The sequence below is a fragment of the Pleuronectes platessa genome, chromosome 7, assembly GCF_947347685.1.
Source record: "Pleuronectes platessa chromosome 7, fPlePla1.1, whole genome shotgun sequence".
Classification (NCBI taxonomy): domain Eukaryota; kingdom Metazoa; phylum Chordata; class Actinopteri; order Pleuronectiformes; family Pleuronectidae; genus Pleuronectes; species Pleuronectes platessa.
In genome coordinates, this window is record NC_070632.1 from 10,107,338 (window position 1) to 10,130,642 (window position 23,305).

General features: G+C 44.9%; 2 protein-coding genes across 5 annotated transcripts in view; one reads left to right on the plus strand and one right to left on the minus strand.

Annotated features, from left to right (window-relative positions):
* The window catches only part of LOC128444528 (transcription factor Maf), a 41,966-nt gene extending 25,934 nt beyond the window's left edge, over nt 1–16,032 (plus strand). For both annotated transcript variants that reach the window (XR_008339157.1, XM_053427051.1), the window contains one exon: nt 15,481–16,032. The gene's annotated coding sequence lies outside the window, so the exon portion shown is untranslated. The remainder of the gene's footprint in view (nt 1–15,480) is intronic.
* Nucleotides 16,033–16,459: 427 nt separating this feature from the next.
* Nucleotides 16,460–23,305, minus strand: part of wwox (WW domain containing oxidoreductase) — a 125,726-nt gene continuing 118,880 nt past the window's right edge. For all 3 annotated transcript variants that reach the window (XM_053427054.1, XM_053427055.1, XM_053427052.1), the window contains one exon: nt 16,460–16,862. In XM_053427054.1, coding sequence (XP_053283029.1) covers nt 16,671–16,862 — 192 coding nt within the window. In that variant the 3' untranslated portion in view covers nt 16,460–16,670. The remainder of the gene's footprint in view (nt 16,863–23,305) is intronic.

Genomic DNA, 23,305 nt, shown 5'->3' on the forward strand with positions numbered 1-23,305 from the left:
GCCCTGTGTGTGTGTGTGTTTGTGTTTGTGTGTGTGTGTGTGTGTGTGTGTGTATGTGTGTGTGCAATATAGACAGGAGTTTGAAAAGCAAAGGTTAATATCATAAATCAGCTGCCATCTGCATATACCTCTGAGGGAGAGCAAACTCTTTGTCTGCGTCAATCGCTGTAAGATTATACGGCGGCTGACATTTCACACTCGCTATAGATGGAGGAAAATTTGGACACTTTCTTTTAGGAGCGTGGAGTGGGCCGCCATAACTGTTCAGCAATTTAACACCGTGTCTCTCTGGTTGAACTAATCTCTCTTTATTATGGAGGAAATACAAAGTGATGTTTGAGACGTTTGTTAACCATGAGCGTTATAACCGATTTAACCCAAAACCAAAAGTGCTTTTCTTGTGTTGTCGTGCATTAGCATAACTTTAGCGGGGCCCTGGGATGTTTGCAGACAGTCTGAGCATGAGAAGCTGCCGTGGGAGGGCGGCAGCGGTCGCAGAGATGTAAAGAATCTGTCTTTCCACTGCAAGCTCAGCAAGATATGATCAACTTCTGTAAACCAAGCACACGCGGAAAGTGAAACCCAATGCAGTGCGGACACAGAGACAGGCAGACTGTGTGTGTGTGTGTGTGTGTGTGTGTGTGGGTGTGTGTGTGTGGGTCGGCCATACCTGATTGCGCGCATGCTGTGCTGTTTCTGTGTGTTTGAAAGCACGTCTTGAAGTTCTCCTTGATCATCAGGCCTAATGCTGCACTCTCTCAGCCATATAAGACCCTGTGAGGAAACCATCAAATATTTATACAACATTATCCCTGATCCTATAGCCTGTAAGTAAAGAAAACACTCTGCTGACTTTCATTGCATTACAACAGGATCGGGATTCCAGCTCCGGTCTCGGTATTGGAGTTGTTACAGATTCATTGGCCTTTTTTCGTCCACCAGCACCGGGTGTTTCCTGCAGAGCGCTCAACTGGTTTGACCGACAACAAACTGAAGCAGCCCCCCCCCCGCCCCCCCCGCCCCGTCGCAGGATCGGTGACAGTATTTTGATCTGGTGATTGAGAGGGAGGACGGTGGGGGAAAATACAGGGAGAGAGAAAAGCGAGAGAATTAATTCTACATCCCAGACTGTGAAAGGTTGCTGTTGTTCTGAAGGCTGCTTTATGGAGCAGAAACAGGCTGATCTCTGTGTTGTTTCCTCCCTGATTGATTGCCCCGGCCTGAAGCTCCTCACGATGCACTGCGTTTTGTCGGAGTATTTACTGGAACGTGGTGAGGATAAAAGTCACAGCTCCACACGTCACACGACAGAGGCAAGAGGGGCAGCTGTAAAGAACAGAGGCAGAGGAAGCCCACACAGACAGACACACAGGGAGAGAGTCGCACCATAGCATCCGACTGGATCATAAACAGAAGCAATGCACTGAAGATGAAATGTTTAAAACCTTATATTTACTGCACATGTGCCAGTGCAATGATTCTGTCCTCCCACGGATCAATAACATTCAGAGGATCTTTATTTACACCGACTGTTTCAAACCGAACTTTCTCCCTCATGCTTCCCCTTTTTTATTTCAATTGATTTAATTGAATCGTTGTTTTATACAATTCTATGGTCAGAAATTGATCTTAGAGTTAAATCAATAACAAAGACACAAATCAAAATGACCATCACATATTTAACAAAGATCTTTCTCCAGCTGTTGGATTAGACTCGATGTGTACCTAATAAAATGGAACCTCAGTGTGGTTTTTTATCGGCAGACTTCAGAGATACCTAAAAGATGAATTTAGGACTTTGCCTCTGTCAGATTTCCAGAGGGGAAGCTGGAGTGGAAGTGAGCGAGCTCCTCCTCTCGTTGTGACACTGGACAACAAACTGCAACAGGACAATTTGTCACGCTTTCCCCCGAATTGATTTCGCTGCACACCTCTGGCACAGTCATGTTTCAAAGATGAGGAATCAGTCGGTCACAGACATGTGAATCCTCTGGTGTCCCGCTCAGCAGCCAGGAGGAGGAAAAAACACTTAGACAAATTAGTTTTTGATTTCTCAAATCCAGAACAGGCAGCTGGGCTTTCATTTTCAGATATTTCAGAGCCGGTGCGGTTCATCATATCTACACTTATTCTGCAAGAAATGTTTTCAGTGGACGTTTACTGCACATGTAGGTGGACACCACAGGCTGTGATGTGCTGTGGACAGGACAGCCCTCGGCTCTGTCTGTCTATCAGTGTGTGTGTGTGTGTGTGTGTATGTGTGTGTGTGCGTGTGGAGGGTTCCCCACAGTTGCCGACCTGTCATGGTGACAGAGACAGACTGACACTGGAGCGCTGAGCGGTCGGTCACAGCCTTCACTTCACTGTCTTCTTTCCACTGGTCCACCGTGTTTCTCAGTTTTTCTCAGTAACCAGATCAAACAGCGTCTCACACCTTCTGTCTCTGTCACGATCACGTCCCTTGACGGCTTCGTGGGAACAGACCGTGGGTGTTCTGAGATTAAGAAAAGGTTTTGATGATTTAATTTCTCAGTTCTCGGTTTTAAATTCATCTGTCAAGTACAACAATAGGTTTTGGTCCGAATGGGAATAACACACAAAATAAGGGAAGACAATTTAAATAAATAAATCTAATTAAATATTACTGCCCCTAACTAGATCAGAGGCATCAGCATTAAGTTCAAATGTGTGTGTGTGTGTGTGTGTGTGTGTTTGTTTCCATTGTATCGTCAGCCCTGTGATGTGCTGTAGGAGGTGAGTTGATTGTGTAATCCTTCATACCTCCACATGTTGCTTGTCAGATGATATTCTGCCCACTCTGCAGATTACCACTCAGATTAACACACAGTGAACACAGGGAAGGTGTGGGAGATAACACCCCCAGTGTGTGAGTCAGTGTGTGTTTGAGTCCATTTGATGTGTACATGTGCGTGTGTGTGTGTGTGTGTGTGTGTGTGTGTGTGTGTGTGTGTGTGTGTGTGTGTGTGCCAAGGAGCAGTTTGAATATTTGTGTCAGTGCAAATTTGTGCGAAAATGTTTCCAAAATTGTTTTGTGTATAGTTGTGCTGTTTGTCCTGCTGCTGTCTGTCTGTGGTGTGAGGAAACACACTCACAGACACACACACACACACACACACACCTCCTCTAACAGCCTGAGGGGTTGAGCAGCTTATTAAAAGTTCTTAGTGGGAGACGCAGAGGAGAAACTGCCCTTAAGTGGCAGCAGACAGCGCAGACAGAGAGATTTACTCCTCTTATTCCGGCACAGAGAGATTTAAAGGAGCGCAGTGTGCGATTAAGAGAAACTACTTCTATGATACCATAATGCTTGAATGCCTGCTGGCAAATGTAACGATTAAAACGTGTGTGTGTGTCTGTGTGTGTGTCGTATCACTTGCACAAAAGGGCATGAGCACGCAGTATGTTTGTATGTACATATGCCATATTTGTCTTTACTCTTTTCTTCCAGTCTGTCTCATGTCGGCTCTTTTGTCTCACGTCCTTATTCTGTCGGCAACCGCACTGAGTTTGTGAGAGTATATGCCTGTGTGTGTGTGTGTGTGTGTGTGTGTGTGTGTGTGTGTGTGTGTGTGTGTGTGTGTGTGTCCATCCCCATTCTGTCAGGTTTATTTCTGTTATGTTTCTTAATTAGTTAATAAAGGTCATGGCATCTCTCAGTCAGGGGGGGGGGCAGTGCATGCAAATGAGCCAGAAGGTCAGATGGATTAGTGACCGCCTCACTTTGCCCAAATATGGACACGACCGGGCTGCCATACAAATACCTGCAGATATTAAAGTGCTGCCTCCTCACCGACACCGACAAACACACACACACACACACACACACACATAGATATAACAATGACTATTATCTATTGTTTTGGTGTCTACAGACAAACCAGTGTTTAATACCAGTGCAGTGAGGTTTTGGGGATTTTTCTCACCATTATAAGGGAAACATTGATGGTTGGTTTAGATAACAGGTAAATGTGAGCAGTCGTACAAAGCAACTGACTAGTGCAGCTCACGTCCATCGGCCCTAAAGGGGGCGCTCCTTTTACTTGAGTTGTCTTGAGTGGTAGCATTCAGGAGCTTTATAATGTCTCCTGTGGCTTTTCTTAACTTTCTTCTTCACTCTGTATGTGCACGTTATCATTTCATCCTGATAAACAAGATAAACATGAGCTCGCTGCTCTCATATTGAAAGTGTCTCTTTCAAATAGCGGAGTGCTCCTGATGCTCTTGTCTTCGTAACTCGCGGGTGCACGAAGGCGTGCGTAGATAAGATAAGAGAGAGAGAGAGAGAGAGAGAGAGAGAGAGAGAGAGAGAGAGAGAGAGAGAGGAGGTGCACACAGTTGTCGTTGCGGTGGATGTGTTACTCTCCTCTTTAGGTCCAACACCTCTTCTCACAGCAGAGCTTGTCTCAGTGTCCTTTAGCCCTAAATCACCAGGCTGTCTCCATGTGTGAAAGCTCTCTCTCCCTCTCTGGGTCTGTACCTCATCCTGTCCGTCTCCCTCTCCCTCCTTCTCTCTCTCTCTCTCTCTCTCTCTCTCTCTCTCTCTCCCTCTCACACATAACTCACTAAGTCTCTCTCTGTCTCTAACCTGCTCCTCTCCTGTAGCCGTTCATGATCACATACTTGTATCACCTCTCTCTCTCTTCCCCCCTCCTCCCTTTCACCTTCCGTCTCCCTTCCTTTCACTAAATAATCTTCAAATCCACTTTTGACACAGCCCCGATGCTTCGAGTCACAGCACTGCCTCTTGTTGTGCGTCTCTTCCAAATCCCACCATTCATCTCTCTTTCTCCGGTGGGAGGTTGTCTGGCCGGCTGCCCGACTCACCGCAGGCAGAGTGATGGACAAGGGGTGAGACCCAGTGCATCACACTCCCCTGCAACGACGCACAACAGAGACCAGACACTACAGTGCGACACCACACTTGAATGCAAAATGATGCAGGGAGTGGGATGATAGACAAAAAGCGAGCTCAAGTGGAGAGGGAATGATAAACAACGGCACGCTGCTCTGGAGGAGCGACTTCTCTCCTTGAGCTCATTATGTTCATGAGCTGGAGATAAACGCAGCCGCATATCAGCCTGAGTGGAAACTCTAATAACAGAGATGTGCGTTAATGCCAAACCATCTCACGCATGATGAAAACAGATGTGAGTAAGTACACCTCCTATCGGGAGTCGCAGGCTGTTTGGCCCGCAGCATTAAAAGTGCAGCTGAGAGCGAGTCAGACTGTCAGAGCCGTATCTTCAGCTGAGCAGACCCTCAGAGATGATAGAGACTTTCTTTGTTATGATCCTCTCCTCCTTCTCCCTCCTCCTCCCTCCTTTAACTCAGGAAACTATTTACCCAGAATCCAACTGTTGTTACCCAACACATGTGGCATGTCTTAGTTGCCCTCAGATAAAAAACAACTTCCTGATCAATCATGTCAGCTGTCAATCAAGACATTAAACCTGTTTTTATGCCACCAAATTACTTAAAATCAAACTTATCAGAAAAAGGAAACCTTGAACATACACCAGTGTGTTAATAACTATGTAATAATGACTGAAACCATCGAAACATGTATCTGGTCCATGTCCCGTCTGCTAACATGGAGGAGGTGGGGTTGATGAGCTCTACTGCAGCCAGCCACCAGGGGGGATTCAGATATTTTGGCTCCACTTTCGGGAGCTGTCATGTCGTCCATCATTAATTACAGTCTCCACTCTCACAGAATGAAAACTACAAACGCTGCTTGAGGTAACATGGAACGTTTCTTTCTTCTTAAATATTTTTGCCTCTCTCATTGACATTAGATCTGTTGAATTACTTCAATTATTGAATCTCTTCTCCCCTGTAATTCCACTTTTTCTTTGAATATCTGAGTTATGTTACACCCACGACCTCCACTGCTTCAAACCAAGAGTCAACCCCGTCCTAAAGCCCCGTCTGACTTCATTTCCCTCTCACCACTTCCTGAATGCAAACACGTCCCCTGTCTTCTAAACGTCCCCTCGTGCCCCCGGGGCCTCGAGATTTAGAGCCGTTTGGAGAGAAGTTTAAAAAGGTCCGATCAATAATCACCAAAAGTGCCTCTGCCATCTGCGGAATTACAATAACATGCATTTGAATGACTGAGCTCAATATGGCAATCTGCTGTATATCACTGCTAGTCATGACTCATGCTGCACACTTAGTTTCAGTTTCACATTAACATCCCGTGGATTAAGTGCTGGGGCGGCCATTGTATCCCTGCTGAGCATTTTGCTTCTTGTTTCTCGTGCACACACAATGGAGTCTAATTAGTCGATTCGCACTTTCACTCCCGCTCGCTGCTAATAAATGCTAACTACAGAGAGTCAGGCCGTATGTCATTAGCTGCATTAGCTGCGGTACCGTTCTGTCAGGCGGACTACGTGAGTACATTACATACATTAGTCCTCATTCTCTATCAGTCGTCTGATTACAATAAATGCTCGCTCACATTGTAACGATGGGCTTTACAATAATGGGCCATAAATTAATACAGTGCTCAGCAGTAAATACTATTATGCTGTTAGTGTTTACAGTAGACCCATGTATATATGGCTGAATAGGCGGATAATTACCATTAACAAAGGCGGTCACACCATAACAACAGCCACTTAGCCCATTTGTCATTACACCAGGGGGGGTCAGAGGGGGGAAGACTGCCTTCTGATCAAGGATATCAATGCCCCCAAATCTCATTGATTTCCTCCAGGGATCAATAAGTGTATCAGCAGCTGTGTCATGTCACCATTAAATTCCTGCTGGATTTGATCTCACAGAAAAGGAGGCGTGAAAAGGTTATTATGGTAGAATTCACTTCTCCGTCTGTGTCGTTTGGCCTTTGTGTTATCACTGAGATCATTCCTGCACACATGAGAGCGTATGGACAGTGTGAGTGGCAAGGAAGCATGTAAGGTGTGTGTGTGTGTGTGTGTGTGTGTGTGTGTGTGTGTGTGTCTGTTGAGGGGGGCTTCCATATGAAATGTACACGAGGGTGAATCTCAGTGGTGTTAATGGCTTTTTAAATGTCAGGGAAAGTCAGGGAATGATAAAAGAGAGATCTGTTATCCACTGTCCTCATGATCACCGTGGAGCACAGTGCCGCTCAGTGTGTGTGTGTGTGTGTGTGTGTGTCTCTGTGTGTGTGTGTGTGTGTGTGTCTGTGTGTGTGTCTCTGTGTGTGTGTGTAGGAGTAGGCCAACTTCCACCCATGCTGATGTCAGCATGATTTATGCACCAATCAGATTAGCTCTGAGAGAGAGAATGAGAGAAGGAGAGTGGGGAAGGGGCGTTAGTCGGCTGCTTTATCGTCACCACACATGCTGACGACAAACCAGCAGATCTCAGATGTTTTCTGGATTTAATAAGAACTAGAAATCCTTTTTCACTGATTCTTTCTGTTCTTCACCCAAAACATTTACTATTACTGAACATGTATAGCAGACAGTCACTCAATACAGCTGAGCCCAGTATGAAGACAGTGATGTTCCTTCAAGAGATTAGTCACACAGGCAACACTGCGTCACAAGAGCAATATAGAAATATGAAATCAACATCGTCACATTAATACATATATGTTTTTCTGATATTGATGCATATCAGAAGAGGACAAAGGGAAATCAGTCAGATTTGAAAAATATCTGTATTTTTCAAGTAGACAAATGTTGCTTTTTTCCAATCTGGGTTTGTTGGAAATTAGATTTTATTACTTGCATGACAAGTAGTAGTAGTTTTTTTTCATGATGACACATTTTCCTCACCCTGTGATGGACAGGTGAGAGCCAAAGGTAATATTTGAAAAAGGAAATATCAGTAAAATATGTAAAATCGAATTAGACCACTAATTAGTATGTATTTATATAAATATACAAATTATTAGTTTGTAAGTGCAATAGTATTTTTTTGAGTTAAATTATCATCTTTTGATATTTTTTCTTAAAGCTCACATAAAAATACTAATTATCTGTCCGTCAACAAACACCCATAAGATCCCAGATCAGTCAGAACTTTTGTATTTTCTTTGTCAGTAACACAAACACTGAATCAGGGAGACATCAGATGTGAGAGCAGATTTATCATGATGGTCATCGTTGATCATTGTTTCCTGACCTGAACTCTCTGTTGACTCTGTGGGACTCGACTCTGTCTCATGATCAAACAGGCAAAATCTCCCTAAAATCCACACCTATAAAATAAACTCTGTGTGTCTGTGTGTGTGTGTGTGTGTGTGTGTGTGTGTGTGTGTGTGTGTGTGTGTGTGTGTGTGTGTGTGTGTGGTTTGCCCGGTGCCCTGGCCTGCTCTAACAGAGGGCTGAGTGATGTCACAGCAGACTGCATTTTAATAGAGAGGGAAGCAATTAGAGAGGGGACAGGGCGAGAGGTGGAGAGATGGAGAGGCTGTCTGTGTGACACAGAGTGTGCACGGCTCACACACTCACACACACACTCACACACAAGCACAAACACGCACTCATTACTAAGGATGAGTTAATTAATTGCTCAGTGATTCACGGTACTTGTAATTAATCTCGTAGTTATGTGAGTGTGTTTCTGAGAGGTGACTCCTCTGCCTTCCATTTATAACACACGAACGCGCACACACACACACACACACACACACACACACACACACACACTGTCACTCTTCAAGTGAACTCGCACGTGTCTATTTATTCTCGCAGTGTTTCAGAATTTCTCAATGACGCTTCACTAAAACTTTGTTGTTGTTGTTGTTGGCAGCTTCAGTCTTGAGGTTAATTAGGCTTTTACCCTGTGCTTATTTTTTATTATTGCTAATTAAAATCATTGCTGTTTAACCTCATTCATTGCTTCCTATCTTTTACCTCATTTCACTGTTAAATTCTTTAAAATGTTGACTTCACAGAACCTGTTACTGCTCTGCAGGCGCCTGTCTTCGTACAAAGGCTGAATCCAAGTAGAAATGAATATATTTAAGACTTAAACTACACAATATGTGTGTTAGTATCGACGGGGGGGGGGGGGGGGGGGGGGGGGAGTTGTACCTCACAGCAAAGACAGTAAAACAGTGGGAACTCACATTACGCAGGTGAACAGATGACAGAGATCAAGATGGCACTTCCCTATATTGTGTTTTAGTTTTGCCTTTTATTTGGTTAAAAGGCTTTTTCACCTAAACAGTCCCAATTAGGGGGAAAGCCACGGAGAAACTGTACTGGTGTAAATGGTCCGTTACATCACGTCCCATCAGGCCTGGCTTTCATTCCTCCTCTGAGCTCTTAGCACATTCCCCCCTTTTCCTGGTTGGATCGGTCCAGTTGAAAAATGATGTGTATTAATCTTGGCCTCCTTTACCCTCGATCCTTTGCATTTATCAGCACGGGCCGGAGTGGTTGGAGCAATCACATTTGGAAAATTAAACAAATAAAAAAAGTTGAAGATGGCTGAGTGAGTGATGACGCCGGCCAGTTGGTAGCAGCATAAATCTGCACCTGTCACCGCCCCACCTCTGCCTAACACACATTTGGATATTGTTATGATTTTAGCGTGTTTGCATACATCAGCCTAATTTATTAGTTTCAAACGGCGTCAGACTTATTTACAAGCACTTCCTGGTCGGCTGCCAATAAGCCCATTAAGAGCATTGTTGGAAAGTGGTTATATGATCAAATACACAATAGTAATTGTGAGTGGAGAGAGGCCGGAGCGTTTCTCAATGAGGTGATTATCTGCGTGCAGGTTATTGTGCTATTTCAGCATGACATGTAAATCTGCAGTCAATCACAGCTGCAGTCTGCTGTCAGCAAAGTGATATTTGAAAATGTCAATGACAACATTAAAGATGATGAAGAGGAAACGAGAAAGAGCTTTTTGTGTCTCAGTAATGAGAGAATTTCTTCATATTGTAAACAAAACGTTAATTTGGATCAGAATTTGTTTTTCAAAGGTCAAAGTAACTGTTATTTGGCCATAATTTCAGTATTAAAACTAATTCTGACAAAAAGTATTTAAAATGTTTTTATTGAAATTGTTCAAAGTCTCTTAATATACTGGATGAGGGAGACATGACTGGTTGGCAGAGGCGTACCGAGATGAAGCAGTAATCCTAAAGTTAAGAACATTCAACCTTATTGGTTGTTAACGCTCTCGTTTAGATGATTCACTCTTCTCTCCATCTTTCCCCCCCCCATCAATCATTCTTTGTTCTTCCTGTTTGTGAAGATGGACAGATTTGCTTGAGTTTAGGCACAAAGTGAGCTGCACAGAGAAATGAGTGTGTTAGAGCTGAGTGTCTTCCAAACACAAAGAATGAAAGACAGTAACTTATAGTAAATGCTGACATCGAATACCTGATTTGATCTTTCTTTTATTTATATATATATATATATAAAAAAGCCTCTATGTCCACATTTCTTCTTTCATTTGCTTCTTTTGGTAGAAAATAAGAAGTTTTCTCAAAAAAAGCTGAGACTTATAAGAGCAAGGTTCAACCCTCCCCAGCCATAGGTGTATGGACGACTTCTTCCACTCACGTGAACCCTTTAATTCAGACTTGTGATTTACAAGAACTCATACCAACACACTGGTGACAACACACTGACACACACAAACACACATACACACACAAACACGCAGCAACCGACATACAGAGAGACAGAGAGAGCAGGGGTCTGGGGCTAAGTAAGCGGTGCACCAGGTTCTGCGTCATTTACCACGGCTCAATAACAACCTCTCACTCCGCCCGACACACCTGGTCACACAAAGTGACACTTGCTGTCCTCTAATAACACGCACACACACACATACAGACACACACACACACACACCCTATCTCCTTTCCCCCTATGGTGGCCTTAACCAGACACATTACATCCCCACTCCACTATCTGCCCGTGACAGATGTATTTATGTAATGCTTTTGATGGCTATTGATTCACGCGGCGGAGCCAGTTAGGAGAGAGAGAAAAATGAGATTTCAAAATCAACATGGCTGAGGGGGTTGTTTGGTGGAGACGCTGCCTAACGAGACAGCCAGAGACACAGGGAGAAGGAAAGAAGGTGTGTGTGTGTGTGTGTGTGTGAGCGAGAGAGTGTGTGTGTGTGTGTCTGTGTGTAGAGCAGTGAAGTCAGCAGTGGCACCAGACCTCAGGTTAAGTGCACACAAAAACACGCACTTATTTCACAAAACATAGATAGGATGGATTGAGGACATGCAGGAAGTATGTGTGTGTGTGTGTGTGTGTGTGTGTGTGTGTGTGTGTGTGTGTGTGTGTGTGTGTGTGTGTGTGTGTGTGTGTGTGTGTGACCTTGGCTTGGCCCGGTGGTAAAGCGGGGCGTCAGGAGAGTCTGTGTGTGAGCAGCCAAGCGTTCTCCCTCAGATTAGCGGGCTTTATTACTGCCACCAACCACTGGCCTGACAAATCCTCTTATTTCATTTTACCTTCCTTTACCTCGGCCTCCCTCTTTCTCTTTTCCTCCCTCTTTCTCTTTTCCTCCCTCTTTTATTTCCCTAAACCTGCGTCCCGGTCGTTTCTCTCGACTCTGCAGCTTCCCCTGCTTCACCCTGCACCCGACTCGCTGTCTCACTGTAACGGCCCCGATTTTCAATTTTCTTCCCAGTGTTTTCTCGTCGTTGTCTTTCCATCTTCTCTCTGGCTCCTCTCTCACCCATACAGCTCTTTTCCCTGCCTCCCTCCACTCCTCCTCTCGCCGCGCTCCTCCCTCTATCTCTCCCCTCTCGCCCTCCCTCTCTATAGTGTGATGAATCTGTGGACAGGGGCTAATAATTGTACTTCAGCCCAAGTGCTCATTTTTCTTTGTGTTTGAAAGCTGTGACAGGCAGGAGCTCCCCCCCCCCCCTTCTCTATTCCCTACCCCCCCTCACCTCTCTCCCCCCTCTCTCTTTTCTTTCTATCTTCACACAATGGGTGAGTAAAATAACTCAGGGTTTACAAGGTCATGCTGTCTAGCGGTGAGGACACGCTGGGGACTCGGGGCTGGAAGGATTTCCTCAAAGGTGTCGTGTTGGGGCTTCAATAAAAACAGAGAATGTTATAGATTGCTGGAGCAGATCTGCGGGGGGAAATAAGTGCATTTGATAGTGAGCGGGTTCGCTGGAAAACAGCTATTTGGATCCAAATGTTATCAGCGCCGCTCCTGAGGTTCTTATGTAAAAGAGCTCGTGGAGGACTGAAGACTTTGATGCACGCGCCAACATCCAGGCAAACACCATCGTCCTGTTACACAACTTTCATCGTTCGCAGAGAGAAACTGTGTGAAACGCGAACGCCTCCTGCTACACTGAACTTTCACAGATTGTTTATAGTGTGCTTCTGAGCCGCGTGGTGTTTTTAATAATGTGCCAAACAGCACAGGACGTCTGTTTCCCCGGGTTTGTCACATCTCAGAGAGACGTGCAGCCGCCACAGTCTCTGCTGCTTCTACCTCCGAACACACAAACCCAATCACACAGAGGCCAGAGGAGTTTCTCTTCCTGCAGGTGAACAGAAATCTGAAATCGTTCAAATCTGCAAAACATGAATTCAAGAATAAAAACAAACATCTTTTTATATTAAAATGCGTATAAGACACTGGGGGAATCATTAGCTAATTTTTCTTTTGCCTGTACAATTATATAACAAATACATAATCTCAGAGGAAAAGTCTGCAAGCAAAGCACATGTGCAGATATTGAAAGGAAATCATATTGTCATCGACTCGACAGTGGTACTTAATGAAAATTGATCAACAGTTTTAATCACAATGTCATCTTCAAGAGGGAGATGGAGAGAGACCAGGGGGGAGGGGGGGCAGGGGGGGGGGGAGAACAGGAAGCCAGACTTTATTGCCCGCTGTAGTTAGATGGTAAATTTCCTCCTGGCAGATATTTATTGAGTTAGTTGAGTCTAGAGAGAGCTTTAACATTGATTGTGATCATTAAATATATCCGCTCGAAATGGCAACATGGCATTCCCTCAGTCAATGGAGCCAATAGGAGCAGAACAAAGGCATAATCAAATCAATCCTCTCATAATTATTCTTTGAGAGGTGAAATTAATCACAAGAAGAAATAAAAACAATAATGGAAAATGAAATGGTCAGTCGTAAACAATTACTGCCCAAATTGAAATAAAGTCAGTGAAGGGAGAAAGTCAACGATAAATCCGACTAATTAAAATAAAACACTCTAATGTATCTCGGTTATTTGGTTTGCAGCAGCTTTCAGTTATCACACTGTCTTGTTCTGTTATTATAAGAGAGAAATAAAGAGATGGAGAGAAAGTGTGTGTGTGTGTCTGTGTGTGTGCGAGGACTACACTGTGGGGTCAGGGGATCAAGGTCCTCCTCTTGTGAGAGCCATGCTTCGCTCTCCTCCCTGCTCGCTGAGAGGAAGTGTAGCTCATTGATTAGCTATCAGATGATTCCGATACGGCCTGATCGATAGGACTTTGTTCGAAAAGCCAGGCAGGACCCTCCCTCTTCACTCAGGCGCACACACACGGACACACACACGGACACACACACACACACACACACACACACACACGCACACACACACAGCTCCATGGATCGGCCACTGCAGCATCCAGCCACACAGACGTCTGCTTGTTTGTTGTTCTCCTGAAGAATTTCCTTTGTGTCCTGGGTTCAGTCGAGGGCTTCCCTCAAACGCTGTTTTCTATAGCTCCTCGTTTATAGAGCCGTCATCGACAAGCCCATAAGCTCGGCTTTGCTTCTTAGAATTCACCTCATGAATTGTGTGTGTACTAAGTGCACGGGGTTGAAATGCCGTTGAAATACTTCAGCCACTGACAAATGGCAGGTAGAAATTTAACTGAAGAACCGAGAAGACAGATTTAGTTTAGCTTCAGTCTCCTGATCTGCAGTGAAGTCACAAACAATCCTTTATCTCACTTTCTGTCATTTTGAAATGATTCTTCCCAGTTTGAGACTTTCCTCTTTCACAGGAAAGTGATGGTGATGGGGCCAAAGTCTCAGTTAGGGAATTACTCTTTAAGATGATCACAAACACAGGTTGTGGAACAATGCTCTGGAATAAAGTCCAGACAGTAGAAGGGCAGTGTGACACATTGTAAGACATTCTCCCGTAGTTATTCTTGGAGTGACACAGTCAAGTATAAGGTCCACAGAGCGGCTGCTTGTCCGGATGTAGAGCGGGTTGTCCACTAATTGCACGGTTGTCGGTTTGATCCTTGGCTCCTCCTCCTCTGTAAATGTTGAAGTTTACGTGTCTCCTGAGCCACGTGGATGTGTGTTGAATTGGTGAATGAGCAGCAAATTGTCAAAGCACTGTGTCTGTTACAGTAGAAAAGTCTGTTAACCGCAGAGATAAAAACAAAACACAGACAGACAGACAGAGGGAAACTAAACAGCTGACGTGCTAAACGCTCACTGGGAAACACAGACAGACGCCAGAGGAAGAGACTGGTGACGAGGCTCAGCAGCCTGCAGACCCAGGTCATGCACACGGTGTAAATATGTTTCATAAGTGGACAAATTCTACGAGAGCAGTTTTACACACTTCCCCCCGTGTGCATGTGAGACGCCGACTGCTCTCGCCGGCCGCACGTCTAAGTGTGTATCCGTGTTCCAGGCATGTCCTGCAGTGTGAAAGCACAGTGATAAGACACCTGTAGTGTGGGTACAGGACAGATGATAGCAGGGCAGGACGCCGCTATCGGTGTCTGCACAGGCCACAGCTGTGTAAAGGCTCTGCACCTTTCTGACTGAGCATGCCAGTGTGTCTGCCACTTTTCTAATTACCTCTGCGCAGTAGGTTATGTTTTCACCTCTGTCTGTGTTGTGTGTTGGGTAGTTTGTAAGCAAAAATACGCAAAAGCTACTTCAAGGATTACCATGAAATTTGGTGGATGTGGTAAAGGTCAGGAAAGACTTTTTTTAATTTCGGTGCGGATCTGGAACAGGGGGCGGATCCTGAAAGGTTTCATCACATTCTGTAACATTGCATTGACGGGTGTTTTTTTAACTTTTAGACTGATTGTCCAAAGAATATTGATCTTGATAAAAGAAACAAAAAACAGATGCATTTAGGGGACGTACTTCTATAAATTAGGTGAAGCTTGATTGAATTTAATGGGACTTTTGTTCCTAGGGAGAGGTTTGAGCTCTGAGTGCAGCTCTAGCTGGAGGAGTGGTCGCTGGTCATCTCAGCTGGTCGCTGTGCTCACAGAACCTCGAGGCTCAGGGTTGTGACACAAAGCAGACGAGTGAAGCAAAGAGAAGAATTACATGGTTTTATTATTAAATCATCAAACACAGAGTGGCAGTGACAAGGCTTCAGTGTTGTTTCTCCACACACACACACACACATCTCCCTCTAATGGCGCGCACATGAATGGACATCTCACTTTCTGTGGTTAAGATGATTTCACACACGTGTTCCTTGCTGAATCTTATCTCACAATACTTTTTGTTTGTGTTTTCTTACAGATATGACGACGGAACGCTGATGTTTCAAGAGCAACCTACGGCATCCCGACTGCCACAAAGCACAAGGTCTCTAAAGCGTCCAACCAGAGAAACAAACCCAAGGCCAGAGTTCAACATTAATTCAACGGAATGAAGAAGAAGAAAAAAAAACAACAACAAGAGACTGAATTCCCATATTTTTCTGGTCAAACAACAAGGGAGGAAACACAGAAATTAAAGATCACAGACTCTGGAAATAAGATTCTCCACCAACTGTGTTCAGGTGGACACAGATCAACCCGTTAATACCTCCAAATTGTAATTAAGACTTACCAGAGTATAGATTATTAATACTTAGGCTGAGTCCGATAGCGAACAGAAAAAATATGATGTCCACCCCCTTTTAGCACATGCCCCGAAATCAGGATGTAAATATTGTACAGTAAACGAATAGGGACATTGATAGGAGATGAAACTATTGCAGAATAATGTATATAGCCATAAGGATCATACTTCTAGTGTGTTTATATATCCATAAGTGTCACATGCCCATTACTCCTTATTTCTTTTGTGCCCCCCCAAAAAAAAAGATTTAGCACAATGATTAAACAATTCTCACTGTGTCTGGATAGGAAACATCATTATCTACATAGAGCTCGACAACAGGAAACTGAAAACACAGACAATAATTGGAAAGACAGAATATTCGCCGGGTGGTTCACTAATACTGGAATCAGATGCGTCTGCTTAGGAGTGGATGCTTCCTAATTCACCCTGTGCTGTTAGCGAGACAGGTCACTTTCAAATACACAGTCCTCAAATACACGTTACAAGTTTATAAAAGAAAGAAAGAACAAACTGTAAGACCCTGAATTCATCCCAAATCCCCCCCCCACCCCCCCCCCCACCATCACTGTAAAGAACCACAACAGAGCTGCACACAACTAAGACTTTGATTTTGTATTCAATAGAGTGTATATGGACCCCCCCCCCCCCCCCCCCGTACTGTATATGTAGTGTGTTTTAGCCCCTGTAGTCACGTGATGGACGTCTGTGGTTGGCAGCTCTTGTATAGTGCAGTCAGAGTGCAGTTATCTTTTCTTCAGTTTATATCTAACTGGACGTCGACATGACTCTTATTACTTTTTGGCTAGTCCCCCTCCTCCTCCTCCTCCTCCTCTTCCTCGTCCTGCTCCTCGTCCTCATGTCCATCAGAGGGCCTTCACCCCCGCAGACGTCTCGGCCACCAGGCGCTCGCTCAGCTCCCACAGACTGGCGGCGCAGCCCTGGTCCTGGGCCTGCATGGACGGCAGGCAGCGGAAGCAGTTGTTGAAGTACATGCCTCCCAGCCCCTCCAGCTCCGGGGCCACGGCGCAGTACACCGTGGTGGCCGCCCCTTGTTGCTGCGGACAGAGGAACAGAGAAGAGATGTAAGATCAGCCCGGAGGAGCAGACACATTCCGGAGAATTCAACCACTGACACACGACCATGAGGACGTGTCTTGTCCAGGGAAAGAGAGAAGGACGAACAACAAACACTGCAACGCGACAAAACCCTTATGTCCTCTGTCAAACACACACACACACACACACAAACAGACACACACACACAAAAAGAGACAGCAGGACACAGTGTCTACAGGAAAAGAAAAAATAATGCCGTCTCTCCCCTCCCCCTGAAGCCCATGATGACTGGGTCATATTACCATGGGCACAGCATAACCCCTTACTGTACATATATTTATATACATATATTTATTTATTTCTCTACCCGGTGTGTTCAGGACCTCTGGCTATATGGGACCATGTGAATGCTACAGATGTAAAGACTCACAGTGGAAAAGGTGAGAGCTCGGACAAGGAAATTACACCAGCTCCTGTTTGGATGGGAATCACAATGGAAACGACGACTATTATGTAAATTGTGAAAGGGCAGGTTTTAATGTCATGAATATGTATATTTTCACACGATGTGCATATGAGTTCAGCCAGGCTTTACAGAGTTGAGAGTAAGCCCTGGAAATGGACAATTCTGTATCTCTGTGTTTGTATCAGAAGTTGATTGGTTATAGATAAGCTATATGTTCACGTAAAATACACACACGCACGCACGCGCACACACACACACACACACACACACACTTCAGGTCTTTCCCTCCAGCTGTTTCTCAGTCCGCTCTCTTTTTAAAGGCGAGTTTAAATCTGACGATCATTCGAGTCTCAACCCGGAGAACGCTCTGTTTCATGTCGTCTAAAGCCGAGACTCGCTAAAAGTGAAACAGTACTTGAATGCAACCTGCTAAGTTTACACCCTGCCCCGTCAGTCAGTAATTAGTGGGGATATTCTCGGAGGAGTGGAGAGAGAGATTTCTGTGACATTTGAAAATGAAAGCTGAAACGGCAGCAGAATAAACACGTCCGAGAGAATTACACACATAACCCAGCTGCTCAAAGAGGGATCTTTCATGTTGCAGCTCCGGCTAAAAGCTGCTGTGACAGCTTCCCTGCAAACTCCGAGGCTGGAGATGACTTCTATAGGCCACATGAAATGGTTCGCTTCTTTATCTCCCAATGAGGGGGGGGGGGCAGAGAGAGTGAGAGGGAACACTGACGTGACGACTGCGGACTAATGTTTCGAATAGGCACTGGCTCGCTCTGAGACAAACCATATATGCAGTAGTCAAACATGGGCAAGACACACAAACATACACACACATGCATAATGGAGCCACGCTACATGCCAACTGTTTGAACAGCTTCCTAAAGCAGCTATAGGAGCAACACACACCAAGTGGAAAGATCCATTGAGGTCCAGAGCATCTATACTTTCGTACACGAGTACAGGCATATGCACAAAATGCAAATGCGTTGAACAAAAAAACACACAAATCAGATTCCAAGAAATATTTTTCTCAACACACACACACAAGTCCCTTTAACTCAGAGTAAACTTCCAGCAGGAGGAGCCGGGGTGTGTAGCGTTGCAGCAGCAGATTGAGTGTGTTTGATGTGCAGTGTGATGAGAGAGCCGGTAAACGGCAGATGAAACGTGGGCATCTCTGTGTGCGCCGCTGTCTGTGTCACCTGCCAGCGGGGCGATAACTTCATCCACATCACATGCCGCCATATCAAAGACAGACAAATGCCAAGCAGTGTCTCCGAGTTGCAGGTTCACACGCGCTCAGTTTAACTCATCTCCCCCCGCTTAGGGCATCTGATTTAGTTTGTCTGAAATGCCTTTCAAACTCCACTGAAGATTTCAGGGCAGCCGCCTCTGATTCGCAGACGCCCCCTTGAACTTGGCTGACTTTCAGAAGCAGTTTGTTTGTGTCCAGTTACCAAACACTGGTCCTGCTGTACCGTGGAAATACTGATAAAAAACTTTCATGGTCATGATCCAGGTTTATGTGGCTGAATTAAAAATGAAGGCTTTGGGACTTTTTTCCTAAAGGACTTCAATATTTGGAAAGAGAAGTATGAACTTCCACTACTCTGCAGTCCAGTTTGTGGTAAGTGGACACAACGCAAACTTGGCCCGTTAGCGCCGTGTGTCCAGCAATGAGCTCTCTTATTGGTGTTTAGCTCATCCCCCCTCACCACTTGACCTTGCGACCTCTGCAGAAGATAAGGCTGATGAGATTAGACATTAACATGCTCAACCACCCACCACAGCCATCTATCATTGTGTGTTTGCAGATAGGAGGCGTGTGTGAGGCGGGGGGGGGGAACAAGAGAAGATGCCCAACAACCTTGATACACTTACATTACACAACTACAAGCAAATACATATCTACACGTGAACAACAAACGTATTCTCAAATTAACACTTGGGACAATCTACATGAAAGGTAATATCACAGTTTGTCACGTCTGTCTCTGGTGAGACAGACGTCTCCGTCCCATGTGAAACTGAAGACTATGCCTGTAAATTTAGCTGTTTACAAACTGCGGGCCTTTGCTGTGTGTCTTTCTATCTTCTGCAACTAAATGTGAATCATGACCTTGTGTACCGTGTCCCTCAGAAAAAAACCATCTGTGGTGTTTAAGAGTTGTTCTCAATTATCCAGAGCTGTCGACTGTGACTCGACTCAGACTTCAGATGCAGAAATGAGGTCTTGACGTGGACTCATCGGAGAAATAACAATATCCAGCATTTTTCCCTGTGAAGGATTTTTTTCATTTGAAGTAATTAAAGTGTATTTACTTCATCATTGTGAGTGTGTGGTTCGCCGCCTATTGCTGTGCAAAGGGTCTGGTCTGAAAGCCACTCACACACCCAACTCAGATATTTCACTGTAAACCCTCCAAAGCATCTCTGAAATAGAAATGGGTTCAACTAAAGCATTTTTACTTTCACACCAATAGTTTTGTTTTATTTTAACGATGATCTGCGCTTTGAAATTAAACACTAACATCTTCTAGAACAATCGTTGAGTCTTTGGTGAGCACAGATGAAGACTTGAGACTTCACTTGGACAGTCCTTCAAAAGGAAACACAGCTACACACCCACTGATTTGGGTAGGGGAGAACATGGGCCGGAGGATCTTCTATCCTTAAAAACAAAAAAAACACCCAAGAAGTTCGCAGCAATATGTTGAACCAAAGGAGCAGGTCCGATTAAAGTGAGTAAAGTAAAATCTTACTCACTTTCGTGTTCATCTGCTTTCATGGGTCATAAAAACTCACCCAAATACTAAGGAAACAAATTTACAACACACTGCAATAAGCTGACAGTAGAAAAGCAGCAGAGAGCCTACGCTCCACCACCATGGCTCTGGAACTGCTCTGGGATCAGATCCAAGTCTTCCAATCTCAGTATCGACTCCTAACCCGAGGACCTCATGGACTTGCAATAGATGTGTCCTTGTGAAGTGTTACGCAATAATCCGTTGTTGAAAGCTCGTATTCAAAAGCAAAAAGGTGGATGTGATGATGTTGAATTAACCGTGACGTTACTTTGCCGTGTTCTGTTCCGCGTCTTCCTCATTCAAGTTGTACTCAGCCGTGTAAGCATTTTTCTGATCCTATGCATGTGACCCTCCACCCCCCACATCTGTAGTTACGACATTGACCTCTTCCTCTGACTTGGATGTAAATAAACCCAGTACTGTAGAGCAGTCTGTTTTTGGCCCGTCCCTGTACATACGAACCTGTAAATACAAACAGCTATGCATGCTGAAAACCTAGCAATTCTTTCAGGTACTTTTATAATCCCCAAATTCTCATATGGCATGAAAAAAAGTGATAATTTAAAAAAGTGGAAAAAAAATGAAATGATTAAATAAAAAAAAGGTTTAAAATAAATGAGTTGATAATATTGTCGGGCAATATCCTCTCCTGGACAGTGTGTGTCGAGTCTTCCTTCTTTTCTTACTCCTGTGGGTGGTTCTCTTCCTTTGCCTGTCCTTCTGTGTTTCTGCTCACCATCTGTGTCAGTTGTTGTCAGTTGGCATTTGTGTACAGCAGCGAGGGTTGAGGCAGAGCAGCGAGGAGAGGGGGGGCACTCACCAGGTGACCTCTGTGATGGCACTCCAATTCCGCGGCAGTGCTAAATGTTGGCAAACCGGACAAAGCCATTTGCTATTTAAATAAACCACAGATCACTGCAGCATAAGTCCTTGACTTGTGGAGGCTCACTGCATATACGCAGTTGGCCAAGGAGACATTTTCGAACAGAACCCAAAAATGGTTTTGTCTGCTCAAAGTTTAGTTACCTGTCAGTCACAGACAAGCACCACACTTTGCCCTGTTTTAGTCAGACAGGTCTGAAGAAAACATGAACTATAGATTTATTATATAATCTGAGTTACTGCTAAAATCCTGGAATTTCCAAAATACTCGGTGAACAAAAATCCTTTTCTACAAACCGGTGAAAAACAGCTGCAGCATTTAGACAGTATTTCCTGGCGTGTAAGTCGGTGTTTGCCTCAGCCCTCTGCGCAGCCTCGTGGACTTGCTCTCCTGAACCTGGGACTCCAAAGGGATTGTGATTCTGTTTCGGGGATATGTTTTTTTTCTCAACCTGTGATGTTTAATAGATGGAGGTGTCTGATTTTTAATCTGTGCTAAAGATATTTTACATTTAATAAATAACCATTGAAATCATCAGCTTCTTCTTTGTACTCCTGTGTGTGTGTGTGTGTGTGTGTGTGTGTGTGTGTGTGTGTGTGTGTGTGTGTGTGTTCTCCAGGTATGTTGTGGAGATCTAAATCTGGTTTCACAGTCACATTATGGGGACTTGTCTTCCATTGGGCATCAAAAGCAGGTCAGCATAAAATAAATCATAACATTTTGAGGTGAAGACATGTCTAAAGATTAAGTTAGAGTAAGGTTCAGGTTAGGTTAGGTAAGGTAAGGTATGTAGTAACAATTGGTTAAGGTTTGAGTTGGTCTCGAGGAGATCAATGTAAGTCAATGCAATGTCTTCTGAATTCATTGAGTGTGTGTGTGTGTGTGTGTGTGTGTGTGTGCCTGCCTGCCTGCCTGCATGTGTGCGTGTGTGCAGAGCAATCTTTTGCCCTCAGCCGTAGTAACCTCTTGCAAGCCGACAGCTCCGCTGAGCGTGCCTGGTCCAGCTGTAGAGGGAATGCTGGGTAATGCGGTCCCCTCAGATAAACAAGCTGTCCTTCCATTCAGCTTGACCACTCAACCAGGAACAGTGGAGATTAGCAGCTCAAACACCTCAGCGCACACTTCAGAACGCACCCTGACACTCACCCCTCTGACTCCACGCTGACCTCTGTCACCCTGACCGAGGTAGGCCAAAGGTCACATTAGCCTATGTTGTTCATTTAATCGGTTCTAGCACAATTATGGGGAGAATAGATTCTGATTTCCAGTTATTCAGCCTTGAGTACAAGGTAAAGCCTCTATTCAAGTAAGAGCTGCGTCTGACTGACTCCTTGTTTAGATCTGCACAGAATGACCAGCTCTCCTCCGGGGTCTCCCCAGTGATTAGTATATTCCTGGTCATCTGTATATACTAAACTCTATTTCATACCCTCCATTAGCCCTGTGGCCGATGGCTAATACTCACCTACGGGCAGCGAGCTCCCCTGAGGGGCATTAAGGACAGGATGGAAGGACAAGCCTCCTTTCTCCCTCCATCATCTGCTCAATCTCTCTCTGTCCGTCTGTCTGCTTTGCCCCCTGCTCCTTCCTCTGCCCCTGCTTTTCCATCAAACCTCGGCAGTCCCACATAACAGTCCCCCCCCCCCGGCCTCATAACTTACAGGACTCGGCATACAGTGCTGCTGTAGCCGAGGTCTCATGGGTAAACGGTCATAGTAGGGGAGTAAATGGATCTCTTTCCCTCGAGTCCCAGATCACAGATGAGCTCTGTTGACATTTTTTTTCTTTCTACTGCATATAAGTGATGTAGCCGAAGATGAGAAGGCAGAGAGAGGGAGAGAGAGAGAAAGGAGCAGAGGAGTAAACTATGAAAGAGTGACAACAACACAACACAAAGCCCTGCACCCCCCCCCCCCCGCCTACACTATTTCTCTCTTTCCCTGCGGCCCTCCCTTTACCCCTTCTGCACCAGATAAGATCAACCAAGTGTCAGTCATCAACGGCCTCCTGTCACACTGTGATTGTTCATCTGTTATGTGTGTGTGTAAATGCGCAGTCCAATGCGACACCCCTGCATACATTTAATGCCCACATGTTCAGGGGAACAATAGAAGAGGAAGTGAGGAACGAGATGGAGGGAATGCAAAGTACAAGAGGGAGGAGGAGGAGGGGAGGCATAACGATGAGAGGAGGGACAGGGCGAAGGAGTAGGAGAGGAAGGAGATGAGGGAGCTAGGACACAAGGCATCCAAGGGGAAAACGACGGGGAGTCAG